At 41.9% G+C, this 17,650-nt stretch overlaps 1 protein-coding gene across 4 annotated transcripts in view; it reads right to left on the reverse strand.

Annotated features, from left to right (window-relative positions):
- ARMH3 (armadillo like helical domain containing 3) overlaps positions 1-17,650 on the reverse strand; it is a 179,057-nt gene that overhangs the window by 119,182 nt on the left and 42,225 nt on the right. For all 4 annotated transcript variants that reach the window (XM_032422950.1, XM_032422949.1, XM_032422948.1 and 1 more), the window contains 4 exons: positions 15,985-16,043; positions 14,143-14,208; positions 13,219-13,288; positions 11,873-11,933 (listed from right to left, as the gene is read on the reverse strand). In XM_032422950.1, coding sequence (XP_032278841.1) covers positions 11,873-11,933; positions 13,219-13,288; positions 14,143-14,208; positions 15,985-16,043 — 256 coding nt within the window. The remainder of the gene's footprint in view (positions 1-11,872; positions 11,934-13,218; positions 13,289-14,142; positions 14,209-15,984; positions 16,044-17,650) is intronic.

The following is a 17,650-nucleotide window of genomic DNA, read 5'->3' on the forward strand; positions in this document are numbered from 1 at the left end:
AGAGATAGAGAACACAAGTAGGCAGAGAGGCAGGCAGAGGGAGAGGGAGAAGCAGGCTTCCCGCTGAGCAGGGAGCCCGATGCGGGGCTCGATCCCAGGACCCCGGGATCATGACCTGAGCCGAAGGCAGACGCTTAACCGACTGAGCCACCCAGGCACCCCCAGATCTTTTTTTTTTTTTAAAGATTTTATTTGAGAGAGAGTTGGGGGGAGGGCAGGGGAGGAGCAGAGGGAGAGGGACAAGTACATGCTGCACTGAGTGAGAAACACTACGCAGGGCGCAATCTCAAAACCCTGAGATCATGACCTAAGCCAAAATCAAGATTCGGACGCTTAACCAACTGAGCCACCTACGTGCCCCTCTTCAGATCTATTTAAATTTGTTTTTAATTTAAATTAATTTTTAAAGTAAATTTTGGTTTAATTCATAATTAACTTAAATTTTATTTACATTAAAAGTTGGGGCACCTGGGTGGCTCAGTCGGTTAAGCGTCTGCCTTTGGCTCAGGTCATGATCCCAGGGTCCTGGGATCGAGCCCCGCACTGGGCTCCCTGCTCAGCGGGAAGCCTGCTTCTCCCTCTCCTACTCCCTCTGCTTGTGTTCCCTCTCTCACTCTGTCTCTGTCAAATAAAATCTTTAAAAAAATATTTAAAAAAAAAATTTTTTTTAAAGTTAAATTAGGGTGCCTCGGTGGCTCAGTCAGTTAAGCATCTGCCTTCAGCTCAGGTCATGATCCCAGAGTCCTGGGATCAAGTCCCACATCGGGCTCCCTGCTCGGTGGGGAGTCTGCTTCTCCCTCTACTCCTCCCCTTGGCCTGTTTGCGTGTTCTCTCTCTCTCACACTCCCTCTCTCTCAAATAAATGAATAAAATCTTAAAAAAAAAAAAGTTAAATTAAAAATTCACTCTTCAGTTGCACTAGCCACATACCAAATGCTCAACTACCACATGTGGTTAGTGGCTACCATAATAGGACAGCACAACATATAGAACTTTCCTATCATCACAAAAACTTCTACTGGGTGGTACAATTCTAGATCATTGGAATATTCAACATTACTCACATCACAATAACAAATATGTTTGGGAGAGTATTTCTAAATAAGCAGTTAATAGGTTGAGATGAAAGATTTTTTAAACATTATAAACCTAATAAAAAATATTTTTTCATCTCTGATTGGGAAAGGGTTTTGAAAGCATAAAAAGCCATGGAGGATAGTACAAAGTAGAACACAGATGAAATTTACTTCCTAAAAATGAGTATTTTGTGTGATTTTTGAAAAAGTGATTACATTAAAGCCAAATCATATGGGAAATTACATTTGTAGCAAAAGACACAAAACCATTACTATGCTTAATGTATATGTTTATACAAATTGATAAGAAAAAATAGCATCCCGGGGCGCCTGGGTGGCTTAGTCGTTAAGTGTCTGCCTTCGGCTCGGGTCGTGATCCCAGGGTCCTGAGATCGAGCCCCACATTTGGCTCCCTGCTCGGCGGGAGGCCTGCTTCTCCCTCTCCCACTCCCCCTGCTTGTGTTCCTGCTCTCGCTGTCTCTCTCTGTCAAATAAATAAATAAAATCTTCAAAAAAAATAACATCCCAGGGCGCCTGGGTGGCTCAGCCGTTAAGCGTCTGCCTTTGGCTCAGGTCATGGTCCTAGGGTCCTGGGATCGAGCCCCGCATCGGGCTCCCTGCTCTGTGGGAAGCCTGCTTCTCCCTTTCCCACTCCCCCTGCTTGTGTTCCTTCTCTCGCCGTGTCTCTCTCTGTCAAATAAATAAATAAAATCTTTAAAAAAAAAATAAAATAAAATAAAAAATAAAAAAAAATAACATCCCTAATAAGAAACATGAGCAAAGTAAATAGTCAACAAATCCCCCACCCCCCCCAAAGGGGGAAAATATGGAAAGTTAACACTTTTCTACAATGTTCAACTTCACTTTAAATAGGCATATTAAAACAATATTGTTTTTATGTATCAAATTAATACAGATTTTAATGTTGATAAAGGTAGAGCGAAACAGCCACTTATACGTTATCAAGGAAAGTATTATTGGTACACGGCCCTTTTAGGAGGCAATTTGGCAATCTCTATCAATAGCCTTAATAACGTTTATACCCTTTGACCCACAAACACCACTCCAGAGAATTCAGCTTTACCCAGAATGCAAAAACTAAAATGCTTTAAACAAAAAGATGTTCGTCATAATCTTATTTGTTTTTTTTTAATTTTTTTATTGTTATGCTAATCCCATCATAATCTTATTTATAATAAAAGAAAACTGGAGGGGAGCCTGAGTGGCTCAGTCGTTGAGTGTCTGCCTTTGGCTCAGGTCATGATCTCAGGGTCCTGGGATCGAGTCCCGCATCGGCTCCCTGCTCAGCAGGAAGCCTGCTTCTCCCTCTCCCACTCCCCCTGCTTGTGTTCCCTCTCTCACTGTGTATCTCTCTGTCAAACAAATAAATAAAATCTTTAAAAAATAATAATAATAGTAATAATAAAACCAGAAACAACTGTGGAAATAACATCCAGTGCTGAGAGAATAGCAAGTAAATCATTACACATACAGCAGTTCTCCCTTATCTGCGGGGGATACATTCCAATACACCCAGTGGATACCTAAAACTGTCAACAGTATCAAACCCTCTATGTCTGTTTTTCTCCTATACATACATACCTATGATAAAGTTTAATTTATACACAGTAAGAGATTAACAATAACTAATAGAGCAATTATAACAATATACTGCAATAAAAGTTATGTGAATGTGGTTTCTCTCTCTAAGTATCTTATTGTATTGTACTCAGCCTTCTTATGGTAATGTGAGATGATAAAATGTCTATGTGGTGAGATGAAGTAAGCTGAATGATATAGGCACTGTGACCTAGCGTTAGGCTACTACTGACCCATGGTATGCAGATCATCTGCTTCCAAACCACGGAAAATGAAATGACTGATAAGGGGAGACTACTGTATGTTATGTACTAAATTATGTTCCTTCAAAATTCATATGTTGAAACCCTAACCCTAACTAATGTGACTGTATTTAGATATAAGGCCTTTAAGAAAGTCATTAAAGGGGCGCCTGGCTGGCTCAGTCAGAGGAGTGTGCAACTCTTGATCTTGGGGTCATGAGTTCAAGTCTCACACAGGGTGTAGAGATTAAATTAAAAAGTAAGGGCGCCTGGGTGGCTCAGTTGGTTAAGCGACTGCCTTCGGCTCAGGTCATGATCCTGGAGTCCCGGGATCGAGTCCCGCATCGGGCTCCCTGCTAGGCAGGGAGTCTGCTTCTCCCTCTGACCCTCCCCCCTCTCATGTGCTTGCTCTCTCTCATTCTCTCTGTCTCAAATAAATAAATAAAATCTTTAAAAAAAAATAAATAAATAAATAAATTAAAAAGTAAAAAAAAAAAGTCATTTGGGGTGCCTGGGTGGCTCAGATGGTTAAGCGTCTGCCTTCGGTTCAGGTCGTGATCCCAGGGTCTTGGGATCGAGCCCCGCATCGGGCTCCCTGCTTGGCAGGGAGCCTGCTTCTCCCTCACCCTCCTACTGTTCCCCCAGCTTGTGCTCTCTTGCTCTCTCTGTCAAATAAATAAATAAAAATCTTAAAAAAAAAAAAAGTCATTAAAGTTAAATGAGGTCAAAAAGGTAGAGCCCTAATCTGATAGGACTGGCTTCCTCATAAGAAAGGAAGAGACAACCAAGGATGCTTGCTCCCACACAGAGAGAAAAGGCCCTGTGAGGATACTGTGAGAAGGTGGCCATCTGTAAACCATGGAGAGAGGCCTCTGGGGAAACCAAAGGTGCTGGCACCTTGATTTTGGACTTCTGGCCTACAGAACTATGAGAAAATAAATTTCCATTGTTAAGCCACCCAATCTGTGTTTTTTTTGTTATCGCAGCCCAAGCAAACTAAAACATAGATATATAATGAAACCCCATAAAGCTCTTTTTCTTTTAAAGGCTTATTTATTTATTTTAGAGAGAGAAAGGCAGGGAGTGCACAAGCGGGGGCGGGCAGAAGGAGAGAGAGGGAAGCAGACTCCCCGCTGAGCAGGGAGCCCAACAGGACCCTGAGATCATGACCTGAGCCAAAACCAAATGTTGGACGCTTGACCAAATGAGCCACCCAGGCAGGGCCCCAAGAAGCTCTTAAAAAGCATACCATGAAGAATTTTTCACAACACAAGAAGATATTTATGTTACAATGGAAAGTGAAACAACAGCATGCAAAATTATATACGTTTAAATGTATGATAATGGTCACAACCATATTCAAGTATTAAAAAAAGATTTAATTTTGATGTTAATTTGGATGGTACGATTATAGGTGAATTCTATTCTTTCTCTTTTAATGTTTTCTCCATATTTTCTACAACTCTATTTTTATAGCTAAGCAATCCACCATTTAAAACAAATTCATTTTTATTTTTTTTTAAAGATTTTTATTTATTTATTTGTCAGAGAGAGAGAGCACAAGCAGGGGGGAGCGGCAGGCAGAGGGAGAGGAAGAAGCAGGCTTCCGGCTGAGCAAGGAGCCCGATGCGGGACTTGATCCCAGGACTCTGGGATCATGACCTGAGCTGAAGGCAGACGCTTAACTGACTGAGCCACCCAGGCATCCCAAAACAAATTCATTTTTAAAAAATTTTAAAATCCTCAAGGTACCTGGGTGGCACAGTCAGTTAAACGTCTGACTTAGTTTCAGCTTGGGTCATGTTCTTGGGGTCATGAGATTGAGCCCTGTGTCAGGCCCGGCACTCAGCATGGAGTCTGCTTGAGATTCTCCCTCCCTTTCCCTGCCCCTCCCACTTGTGCATGCACTCTCTCTCTCTCCCTGAAATAAATCTTTTTTTTTTTTTTTTTTTTTTAAGATTTTATTTATTTTACACAGAGAGACACAGCAAAAGAGGGAACACAAGCAGGGAGAGCGGGAGAGGGAGAAGCAGGCTTCCCGCAGAGCAGGGAGCCCGATGCGGGGCTCGATCCCAGGACCCTGGGATCATGACCTGAGCCAAAGGCAGACGCTTAACGACTGAGCCACCCAGGTGCCCTGAAATAAATCTTTAAAAAAGTTTTTTTTACCATCCTCTAAAAGGAACCTTTTTAGAGAAGAGAAATGTTTTATACCTTGACTGGGATAGTTGTTACAAGGATGTATACATTTATCAAAACTCATTAAACTGCTCATCCCATTGCAATACTGTTTATAAATCCTTGGCAAAGGAAGTCCAGAAACACAATGGGCAGATCATGAGAGAATAATATGGAGAGAACTTGGATGTTAATCTGTAAACCAAGAATCTAAGTACTCAAAGTTTTACAACATCATTTCTAAAATCAAGTTAATGCCCCTTCTACTTTTGCCAAAGTGGTGGGAAAGTCCAAGTAGAAATAAAATCCTTGGCTGTGATGAGGATGTAGAAAAACTGGAGCCCGTATACATTGCTGGTGGAAATGTAAAATGGTACAACCACTTTGGAAAGGAGTTTAGCAGCTCCTCAAAATGTTAGACGTAAAGTTACCACATGACCCCCCCAATTCCACCACTAGGTATATACACACAAAAAACATATATCCATACAAAAACTTGTACATGAATGTTGACAGCAGCATTAGTCATAACAGCCAAAGATATAAACCACCCAAACGTCTATCAACGATGAATGGATAAATAAAATGACATCACACATCCACACAATGGAACAGTAATCAGCCATAGAAAGGAGTGAAGTACTAATACATGCCACAACACAGATGAAACCTGAAAACATTATGTCACAAAAGGTCACATGGTATATGATCTCACTTATATAAAATGTCCAGAATAGACAAATATATAGAGACAGAAAGTAGACTGGGAGTGGGGAAGTAGAAATAGAGGCCCAAGGCTTAGACTCTACCCCTCTGAAAATCCAGGCTCATCACACAAACCAAGATTCAGAAGAAACTGTCAGACCTATATTTTCATTCATTCATTCAATAAATACTGACTGTTTACCAACTAAGCATCAAACACTTGGGGTGCCTGGCTGGCTCAGTTGGAAGACCGTGCAATTCTTGATCTGGGGTTGTGAGTTCAAGCCCCACGCTGTGTGTGGAGATTGCTTAAATAAATAAAAAACTTTCAAGATTTCTCCAAAAAAATTAAGTAAAATAAACATCTAGCACTTACGTCTTATTAGAACTAAGTTGTCAAGTTCCTAGAAAGTAGACCCAGGTAATCTGCTAGTTTCAGGCAAATGAAAGAGGCTTTTCCTCTTGAAACTGTTTTGACATAAAAGAATGAGGCCGAGAAAACAGGAGACAAAGTAAGTAAGGCAAAGGGCAGAGCACAAGGTGGCTCCTCGCCACCTACTTGCCCCAAATGCAGTTCAGCTAAATGGCAGCTTCAAGTAAAGAATACTTCTGGAACTGGGATTGAGACTCTCTCAGGTTCTGTGGTTTTATTCTGAGACAAAGAGTAACCTAAGATCCTACTAACTTCAGCAGACAGCGGAGGTAGCAACCTGCAGAGAATCAATCTGACGGCTCAGGAATCAAGTGAAAGTGGAGGTAGCTAATTTCTTCTTAGGCTTCCTAGCAGAGAGGAAAAGAGGAGGGCAAAGAAACCAAACCAAAACAAAACAAACACCACAATCCTCCCTCTGTGGAATGAGAGCCAAAGAAAGACACTAGCTAGAAGAATTAAAGTGCTGGGGCACCTGGTGGCTCAGTTGGTTAAACATCTGCCTTCGGCTCAGGTCATGATCCCAGGGTCCTGGATCGAGCCCCATGTCGGGCTCCCCACTCAGCAGGGAGCCTGCTTCTCCCTCTCCCTCTGCCTGCAGCTCCCCCTGCTGTGTTCTCTCTCTGTCAAATAAATAAATAAAATCTTAAAAAAAAAAAAAAAGAAAGAAACTGCCTAACAACATAATGACCCAAATGAAATGAACTAAATTTGTAAATTAAAGTCCTGGAAGTTTTCAAAATATTCCCAGTAATGGGCTTGCACTGCTAACCTTCCCGTTCTACTTGTCCCATTATTCAGATATCTCTCTCTTCTTCCCACTCCTTGTAGGTCTAAGTGGTCTTGTAGGAGGCTTTCAGATCAGAATTATAAGAGGACTACATAACAGATCTCTCTCTTTTTTTTTTTCTATTTAAGTAGGCTCCACACCCAATGTGGGACTTGAACTCACAACTCAGATCTACCAACTGAGCCAGCCAGGCGCCCCTATAACATTTCTCTCTTGAAAGACTTCAGTATCCTCAGGAGTGGTATCAAAAATATTTTACAAACCATACAGAAATATAAATTAATACATAAGTCAATACGTATATCAAAAATTTAAATTCTCTTTTACTCTTTTAATAAAATAAAATAAAATAAAATAAACTGCTCACCAAGTCACATAAATTAAAGCATAAATCACCGTAATAGTTTCCAAATCAATTGTTGACTTTTAGACACTGTGGTGTGATCTCCTGTTTGATGCAGCTGTCACTAGCTACAAGATGCCCTGGTTCGGGGCGCCTGGGTGGCTCAGTCGTTAAGCGTCTGCTTTCGGCTCAGGTCATGATCCCAGGGTCCTGGGATCGAGCCCCGCATCGGGCTCCCTGCTCGGTGGGAAGCCTGCTTCTCCCTCTCCCACTCCCACTGCTTGTGTTCCCTCTCTCGCTGTGTCTCTGTCAAATAAATAAAATTAAAAAAAAAAAAAAAGATGCCCTGGTTCAAGCCATGATTTAACTTAGGAATATACAAACTCTTCTATCAACTTCCCTACTAAACTGATCGTCATTAGGTGCCTGGTGCTGACCGCCTTGTTGCAGCCAGCAAAGATGGCTGGATGCTGCCCATATATGACCACCCATGCACAATACACTCTGCACACCAGCACTTCTCACATGGCCTGGATCTGGACAGCCTGCAGCTGGCCCTATCGATAATGCCATCCCAACACCGAGCCGCTGTGGGGCAGCAGGGAGACATTACCTATGCTCCCAAGCCTGCTGCCACCAACCTCTGGTTCAAAGACCATCGATATTCACCTGACACTGCTCCTAAGCTCTGTTCCTACCTCTGCAGCCCCCCAACAGGTGACATTACCAGCCTGGTGGTCTCAGTAACTTACACTATTTACCAAGTAGAATGAAAATTTTAACAACTGCTACAACCTTAAAATATAGACTGGCTGAATTACTCTACATTTATTGCTTCTTTGGGGTGTTTTTTATGCATGTAGTGGTTTCCTGTTTCAACATGAGGCAGTTCCACTTTAACCTGAAGTCTTCTTGTGGGCTCCACTAAAGTCTCTACTTTCTTCCAGTGCCTACCCCCAGGTGAGGGAATCTCTTACTGAGAAAGAGCACAAGTTTTCCAAGTAAGAGTAGCTTAAAGGAAAGTTTACTCTCCTCAGAGACTATTTCTCCTCACTCCTTAATCCTGTGGCAGCAGTGGGGGTGGCAGCAAGAATCAAGGAATACAGTGAGGAGTGAAATTAACTGGTTAAGTTTCCCCACCTCTTACTGCTCCAGGCAAGACTTTCCTTCTCTCTCTTTCTCTCTCTTTCTCTCTCTCTCTTTGGTCTAAGCACCTTTCCCCATTATTACCTTACCTACAGCATTCATACACAGATATGAAATTGTTTCATTTCTGACCCAGATTCTGGTTTTGAGTATTAAGTCTTTCCACACTCCCTAGTTCTTCATATTTCACCAGGAGGATTATAAACTTATCTGAAATGGTAGAAATTCATTTTGCTTTCAATTTCTCATTCTGCGGTATGCTGCTGAAAAGCAGTACATAATGAGAAGTGAGAGCAGCAACCTGGCCTGATGCCCAGCTGGGAGCAGAGAAGTTCACCTAAAAAGGACTTGATGCTCCAAATGCCAAAAACCAGGAAGAGGGTTGGAGGAGGAGGTGGGGACATCTGGATATATGCCCACGGGTAGTAATGAAGAAAGTGTATTCAGCCTGAGGGTGGGACCTTCTGCCCAGCCTCTGTCAGTTTGATGCCTCATTATCTTCTCCATCTTCCCTAACCTCAGGACATTCAATTAGGGAGCAGGTGGAACAAGCAACTGAGAAAGCAAGACAATACCCAAAAAGGTAGAAGCTAGGGGGAGGAGGGAGTTAAAATATTTATGTAGACCAGGTTCATTGGCTGTGATGTGAGGTTCTGGGTAGAGAGCCACATACCTGTAACTCTATGTGCTGAATGCACAATCTTACCATGTCATCCCACCTTCAACTGTTCCCCATCAGCCACTTAATCTCAGGCAACCGTTTTTCTACTCTCCTATGCTTCCTCCATGTACCCTACACTCTAATCATCCTGAATTACTTTCTACTTTCCAAATATTGCCACACTTTCAAGCCTCCAAGCCTTTGAAGATGCTGGTCCCCTGCTTGGTGTGTCCCTCCCCCACTCTTCCACATAGAAAACTCCCACTGTTTCTTCATGACTCAGGTCAAATGCAACCTTCTCTGTTATCTTCTCTGATGCCCCAGTCAGCATTTGTCACCCTGTGCAAATCTTTTTGTCACTTACCACAGCAGTAGTTAAGAGTACAGCCTCTGGGGTGAGAGAGACTTGAGTCTGGTGTGCCACTGTGGTAGCCAGCCTGCAAGATGGCCCCCAGTGGTCCCCACCTTCTGGCATTTACATCCTTCTATAAGGATGTAAATGTATCACAGACCAACACTGTATGAGGGTTGGTCTATACGACCAACAGAAATGGCATGTCATTTGAGATTAAGTTATAAAAGACACTCTGGCTTCCATCCTGGACTCTCACTCTCTTCTTTCTCTCTTGAATTACTTGGAGGAGGCCAGCTGTGGTGAGCAGCCCTATGAAGAGGTCCACATGGCAAGGAACTGAGGTTTGCCAACAACCATGTAAGTGAAGCTTGGAAGCAAATTCTCCAGCCCCAGTAGAGCCTCAGATACCTACAGGCCCAGCTAACACTTTTTTTTTTTTTAAGATTTATTTATTTATTTGAGAGATAGAGTGTGCACGCGAGGGGAAGGGAGAGGGAGAGGAAGAGGGAAAGAATCCCAAGCAGACTCCACACTAAGCGCAGAGCCCAACACGGGGCTCGATCTCACAGCCCATGAGATCATGACCTGAGCAGAAAACAAGAGTCGGACATTCAACCGACTGAGCCCCTCAGGGGCCCCCCAGCTAACACTTTGACTGCAGCCTTGTAGAAACCCTAGCAGTTACACTGCTTCTGGATTCCTCAACCACAGATACAGTGAGATAACAAATATCTGTTTTAAACCACTCAGTTTGGGGTCATTTGTACACAGCAATAGATAACTAATACACTGAAGCAGGGATGGCAACAACCTAGGATTTACAGTAAGAAAAGCTGAGTTCAGGTCCAGGCAATGGTGCTTACTAACAGAATAACCCTGGGCGAAACACTCAACCTCTAGAGTCTAAGTTTCCTCACTTGGAAAATGAGAAAACTGAGACTATAATAATATACTACCAGGTAAACAGCATATCCTAAAACCAGGACATAAGATAACCAAGCTACAAATAAAGTCCGTAGTAAAACAAATCTGATTCCTAAGGTGCTGAGGTTCAGAGATACACCTAAAACAAAATGAAAACTTACCTAATCAGTGTTATAAAAAAAGCAGCTTTCATGGTGTGTGAATTAAAATAAAGAATCAGGCTTACTTCTGAACACCAAAAGAAAATGCAAACAGAAAAATGCAAACTGCAGGGCACCTGGGTGGCTCAGTCGGTTAAGCGTCTGCCTTCGGCAGGTCATGATGCCAGGGTCCTGGGATCGAGCCTTGCACTGGGCTCCCTGCTCAGTAGGGAGTCTGCTTGTACCTCTCCCTCTGCCCTTCCCCACCACTCGTGCTTGCTCTCCCTCTCTCTCTAATAAAATCTTAAAAAAAAAAAAAAAAAAAAGAAAAATGCAAACTACTTACTTACTAAAAGTAAAATTTGTATCATTATTTCATACCTAGGAAACCAAGACTATATTACATGACCTATAAGCAGTCTAAAAAGCTGGAAGTCTACTCTATTCAGAGTAAAATCTTTTATACCTCCCTAGATCCCAGGCCTGTCTCTGGAATGAGGCACACTGACATTGCTATTCACCAAACTGCTCTCTTGCTGAAAAAAATGGAAGTGGCAATTCTGCTGTCAGACTCAATTCAGATGCTTTTTAGGGAAAAAAGATAATATATATATTTGGGATCACACTAATGTGCCACAGCTGTTCTTGGGCATTAAAGGTAAGAAGAATGCAGAAACAGTAAAGGAGAGAGAAAGCCTGAAGACTTAAACTTTATTAAAATATGATGATTTTCAGTTGCCTCTAGTTGTGTTGGTTGTAAAGAATTGCGATAAACAATCTGATTTCCTCAGGAGGCAGGAATCTCCCAGCCAGGCCACTATAAATATAATTTGCCTAGCCAGAATAGTTTGGACTAGGCTGCTAGACAATGTAGGCCAACAACAGACCAGAAGCTGTATTTCTCTGGCCTTTCCCTACCTTCTAACTACTGCTAACTACTTTGATGCCAAAGCCCAGGGATAACTAAGTGGCTTGCTGGTATTCCACTATCTTTGGATTACAACAGCCACCCATGATCACTACTTCAGTGCATCAGCCCTGTTCTTCACGTAGTGTGCCTAAAGTGATAATGAAGATATGTGCAGAATCCAAACTGTGGTTTGTACATTTTTTCCCCCCTTCTGGAAAGATGTATAAATCCAGGCCGTAAAATGCTCCCTGACACTTCTCCATGCATAAATGAGTTTTTCCTGAAGTATACACAGAATTTTTTGACTATAAATTTCCTATCACTCAATTCTATAAAATAGATTTGCACACATTAAGTGAACCATGGTACTTACACATACAGATCCATAGGAAACTCCTTCATCATGTGTGTTACAATAAACTCCACCATCAGGTCTGAGGGGAAAAGGAGAAAAATGAAATCAATCAGAATGAAATGCATTTCATGCCTTTGAGTTGGAAAAAAACCTCAGTATACCTTACACTCATGCTGAATGACAACCACTAACTGCATCTTTATTCACGTGCACTGAAATTTATTTTAAATAAGGTAGTTGTTGCAACACTTTTCACTACCTGCCACTTGTAAAGTTTTGTTTGTTTGTTTTTTTTTTTAAGATTTTATTTATTTATCAGAGAGAGAGAGAGCACAAGCAGGGGGAGCGGCAGGCAGAGGGAGAAGCAGGCTCCCTGCTAAGCAAGGAGCCCGACATGGGGCTCGATCCCAGGACTCCGGGATCATGACCTGAGCCGAAGGCAGCCGCTTAACCAACTGAGCCACCCAGGCATGCTGCCACTTGTAAAGTAACAAGGAAATTAGCTCACTCTCCTATTTCCAGAAGGATACCTTGACCTACCAATAAATTCAGGTACATAAGAGATTTCATTGCACAGATAATTTGTACCATGGCACTAATGCAAAATGCCAGATGGAAATCATACTCTGAGAATCAAGTGATGAGGCAAGCAGAGAAGAAATTATGGATCACATCCATGTAACACTCCATGTTAAGCTCTGAAGTTATGTCAGTCTCTCTCTTCTCACAATCACGCTCAGTTTGACAGATATTGACTGAATGGTCTGTGGGGCTTTGGGTCAATAGAGGCTCATTATATAGTCTTAATTACTGTTTCTAAAATCAAGTAGCTTTAGGAACCAGGGCTGAATATCCAAATGAAATGGGATTAAGAGTTCAGATCACTCCCCTGAGGAAAATGCAGAATTCTGGGCAGACATAATCACATAAGATACAACCCCCTACTGTCAGCTCTGTCAGCCTCATCTCAGCTTAATTTACTCAGAGGAAGTTTTGTATTTCTGATCCGTGAACTTCAAGCCTCCTGGCCAGTTAACACATCAATTTGGACGAAGAAGGGAATGAATAATTTGAAATTTTCATCAGGAATAAGATACTTCACAAATTTAAATCATGTATCAGGCTTAGACTTAGCCATTTGTCTCCCTGGAAAGATCTTTTTCTTTAAACAAGAGAACCCTTTAATTGAGCATTCTGTTTGTTGGAGTTGCTTTACCAAACTAAGCAATAAACACTGTTTCTTAGACCAGAGAAGAAACATAACTAGTACCTTCTCTGAAGGAGAAGCACAGCAACCAGGATCTATCCCTCCTCTTAATCATGAAAATCTGTCTCAGAAAAATGCCAATTTTGATGAGACTCACCCAGTACTGCACATACTAAGGGACGGCAGGGAAGGTTCTTGTCTGCTGCCTTCTTCCTGTGTCTCATAGGCTTCACACAAAAAAGAAATGAAGTAAGTAAACACCTGAATTGATATCCAATGGCTCATCATCACGTTTTTCATGCAAATAAAATCACTACTACAGAGATGCTACTTTTTCTTTCTTTTTCTAGTGATGGGGGTGGGGTGGGGCAGGGAGGACTTGTAAATGCTTCTTAGTTATCAATGCAGGCCTGTGACAGAAACACAATTCACAGCAAGACAACAGCCCCAAAGGGCACTGGAGCGTACTACAATGGGAAAGCTGTTGTTTTTACTTTGATTTTATCTATACAAGTGACATTACTAACAACAGAAGAGGTATACTGGTATTTTTCTTTGATAAAATAAAGAAAAAGAGAAGAAGGTAACTGTGTAGAGGCAGTAACAGTAGCAGTTGCAAAAAACAAAAGTAAGTCTCAAATATAAACCTCAATGTGATATTTTTGAACATACCTCCAACTTTGAAGTAATTCCCTGATACCTTCATATTCTATTTCCCCTGCCTCTCAGGTAAATAAAACAGCATCTGGTCTTAACTAATCAAAGATCATACTACATTTTAAAAACAAAAGGCTTAGGCCCAACTCCTTGTTGAAATCTACATTACTGAAACATTCTAATATTACTGCCATGTGGACATGGTTGTGGATCTTTCCATCCTCTCTTGAGTAAGAGCTCCATGACACGCAAAAAAAATCCCAAAAACAGGCATGGGCCTGTTGAACAGCAGTTAAGCAAAAGCCCTTTAGTAAAACATTCCACCCACATTTGTTCTAAGTAGGATCAATCTCATCCTCCCCAATCCTGCCAACATACCAAAAATTTCCTCTAAGAAAAAACAAGAAACAAAAGTCACACCTACCATTCTGTGTAAGTTTACTCGAAAATTCATATTGTCGTCATGCAAAAATGCATTTGCATACTGATCCTAAAAAAACAGAAATATGGAGAAAAAGTAAGGAATGAGAGCTATACTTAGGAAACTCAGTTTATAATCTATCACACTTGCTACAAATCCTTGGACTTCAAGAACTACTTTCAAGGGGCGCCTGGGTGGCTCAGTCAGTTAAGCATCTGCCTTCGGCTCAGGTCATGATCCTGGAGTCCCAGGATTGAGCACCGCATCTGGGTCCCTGCTCCGTAGTGCTTGCTCTCTCTCACTCTCTCTCAAATAAATAAATAAAATCTTAAAAAAAAAAAAAGAAAGAAAAGAAAAGAAAGGAAAAAGAACTACTTTCAAGGACCCGTTAAGAGGGCTAATGGGATAAGACTAGAGTCTTAATGTCGAACCCTACTTAAGCCATGAGATTTTAATGAGATATAATTTCCCAGTGTGTCTCTAACTGGTCAAAAATCTCTCAGCAAATTACAAACAATAAAAAATTAAGGCACAGGACTTGAGGCAAATGCTGAGAAAAATCTGTTTTCCTATTCTCTCTTCCTTCCCATCTGCCCAAGGAGTCTGCTCCGTTTGTGACAGCTTGAAGGTTTTCATCAGGGCGGGAGGATACATGTGCAGACTCCACATGAGGATCCACGATTAAGAAGAGAGGTCTGCACTGTGCTGGGAATGGGCTTGGCCCAGCAGGAGAAAACTGCTACACAGGCAGCATGGCAGGAGGCAAGACCCCATCTATCTCTGGCTTTGCTGAGGACTGATGGAAAATCAAAAACCTCTCATCGGTAATGAACATCCTTTGGCCCTTTCCCAACACCTTTTCTGAAGATCTGACATGCCTACAGACTCCAATTACTAGGAACTGTTACAATTTGTGAAAAACAACTCCTTTAAAGATTTTCTTAGAAAGATTTTTGAAAAGCAATTACACCAGGCCCACTGCTAATAAGCAGCTCTTCTATAACCAGCTACCCATAACCTGGTGAAAAGTAGGTCATCTTTTCACAGAGAACATAAAAAGGGAAAGAATGAGCGAGATCTTTACTCCATGTGGACCACCTTTACTATTTTTCTTGAGAGAGAAAAGATCAAAATAAGGGATAGTAAAAGGGGAAGCTGAAGCGAAAATTTAGCTCTAAATTGACTCAAGTTCTGCCCATAACCAGGGATCTGCCTGAGTGACGCCATTTGGGCCCTATGGTTTTTTACACCTGTGTTGCCACCAAGATTCAGGGTGAGTTCAGGCCTAATTAATCCAACCAAAAGAGCCTCCTGATAAAGCACCTCTTTTGTTCACTCTTGGGCTCTTCCTCTTCACCAAACTACAATCAGCCCAACTTTACTCGGTTTCCAATTCCCCTCTTTCACTTTTCTATCCACCACCCCCCACAGGAAACTTGAGCTCCTTTTTTCATTTTGCTAAATGCAAAAGACCCAACATGAGCAGCTTCAAAGGGGTAGGAGTATTTCTTCTACAGAGGCTTAAATCTCATATTTAAAACTCTTAAGAGCTCACATCTTCCAGTTCAAAATTATAGCAGTTAACATAAAACAATTTATTATTAATTCATCCAGTCAATACTAACTGAGGCTCTCCTATGTGGTAAACATTGAGAACACACTGGTGAAGGAACAAAATACTTGCTATCAGAGCTTACACTCTAGTGGGAGGAGACAGACAATACAAAGAGGAAAGATTTTCTTTCCCAAGCTTTAGGATCCTAAAAGTCAGGAACAGGAGAAGGGCAGAAAAAGGATAGCACTCTGTAAGAGATTAGCTACTCTCAGAAGACGAGTGACACCTACCTCTGCAATACACGTAAGTATAATCAGACAGAGTTTGCCACTGTGAAGCCGATGCTCATCTGTAAAGAAAAAATAAACCCTTCTCGCCATATCATCCAAATCATGTTTATATAGAGAATAAAGATGTGTATCATCACAAAGATCATTTCTACTTTCCCCCTCCCTACAAAATTCCTGAATAAAAAATCAAGAGTAATTCTTGCTATTCTACTAGGCAAAAGAATCCTCCAGAAGATTTTTTTTTTTTTTTTTTTAGTCTGGTGTTTTTTGTTTTTTTTTTTAAAGATTTTATTTATTTATTTGACAGACAGAGACACAGCGAGAGAGGGAACACAAGCAGGGGGAGTGGGAGAGAGAGAAGCAGGCTTCCCGCGGAGCAGGGAGCCTGATGCGGGGCTCGATCCCAGGACCCTGGGATCATGACCTGAGCCGAAGGCAGACGCTTAACGACTGAGCCACCCAGGCGCCCCTCCTCCAGAAGATTTTTTAGAAAAATGGAGAGCTAACCACCTTCCTGAGAATCTAATTATTATGGTTCCTACTATCATGGCCCAAATCAGGGCCATGCCCTTTGCTTCCCTAAAAACACTTTGCTTCTGAATAGTCAGGTCTATTTCCTTCCCCATCCCTTCCCATCTATCAGCTATACTTGATCTTAGCCAAAAGGCCACCATCTATAGCCACGTCCCACAAAACCTAGAAAGGTTTTATAACTGTTCATAGCAAACTGGCAGTGGAATCAGAAACAAACTAACCAAAAACCAGGGGCCAGCCCCTGCCTTTCCTTGTACTGTGCACACTACTTATGACTGAGAAGGCTGTGAACGCTTCATCATATTTCTTTTCTTCCTGCCAAAGTTATTCACTCTACAAATATTTACTTAATACCTACTACATGGCAGGCACTTTGCTAGGCATTAGATATAGCACTGAACTGGACAAAGGTCCCTGGTCTCCCAGAACTCACATTCTAGTTATTAAAAAAGAAGAAGGTAACCTCAGGAGCAGGGCTTTAAGCCCACACAAATGACCAAGAAAGAGCTACTCCATCACTGCCAATTACCAGAACCATCAAAGCTTATTTACTTCCCAGGATCTTTGTGGGTGATGGGTGAAATGGAGGCAAGAAGAGGGTCATACCAGCATATCCAAAATGGACAAATGATTATGATGCTTCAAATTAGCTTTGACAGGACCCAAACTGAAGTCCATTCTGAGAGAAGATCTATTAACAGATTACAGTGCTTTAGAAAGGAACTAATAGAACTCACCCTGACATTAACCTGCTACTTCCTCAAAGATAAAATCAACTAAAACCTGACAATTAGAAGGCATAATGGGGGTTGTAGGCCAGAAATACATTCACCTCTCCTCATAGACAGACAGTGCATATAGAATAATAATAATGATACTTCTTGACATTCCCCAGAGCTTACATCAGCGCTCCTAGGCAGCCAGCAAAGAAATGCCCCTGCCTATGCAAAACTAGATTCATGAGACTCTTCTACCTACCTCTGGCCACAGAATTTCTCTGGCACTATCCTCCCTTTCCCCAAAAGCTGATGAGCAACTCCTATAAAAAAGCCTGCATGGGGCGCCTGGGTGGCTCAGTTGGTTAAGCGACTGCCTTCGGCTCAGGTCATGATCCTGGAGTCCCTGGATCGAG

This window comes from Phoca vitulina, unplaced genomic scaffold (genome assembly GCF_004348235.1).
Source record: "Phoca vitulina isolate PV1807 unplaced genomic scaffold, GSC_HSeal_1.0 scaffold28, whole genome shotgun sequence".
Lineage (NCBI taxonomy): Eukaryota > Metazoa > Chordata > Mammalia > Carnivora > Phocidae > Phoca > Phoca vitulina.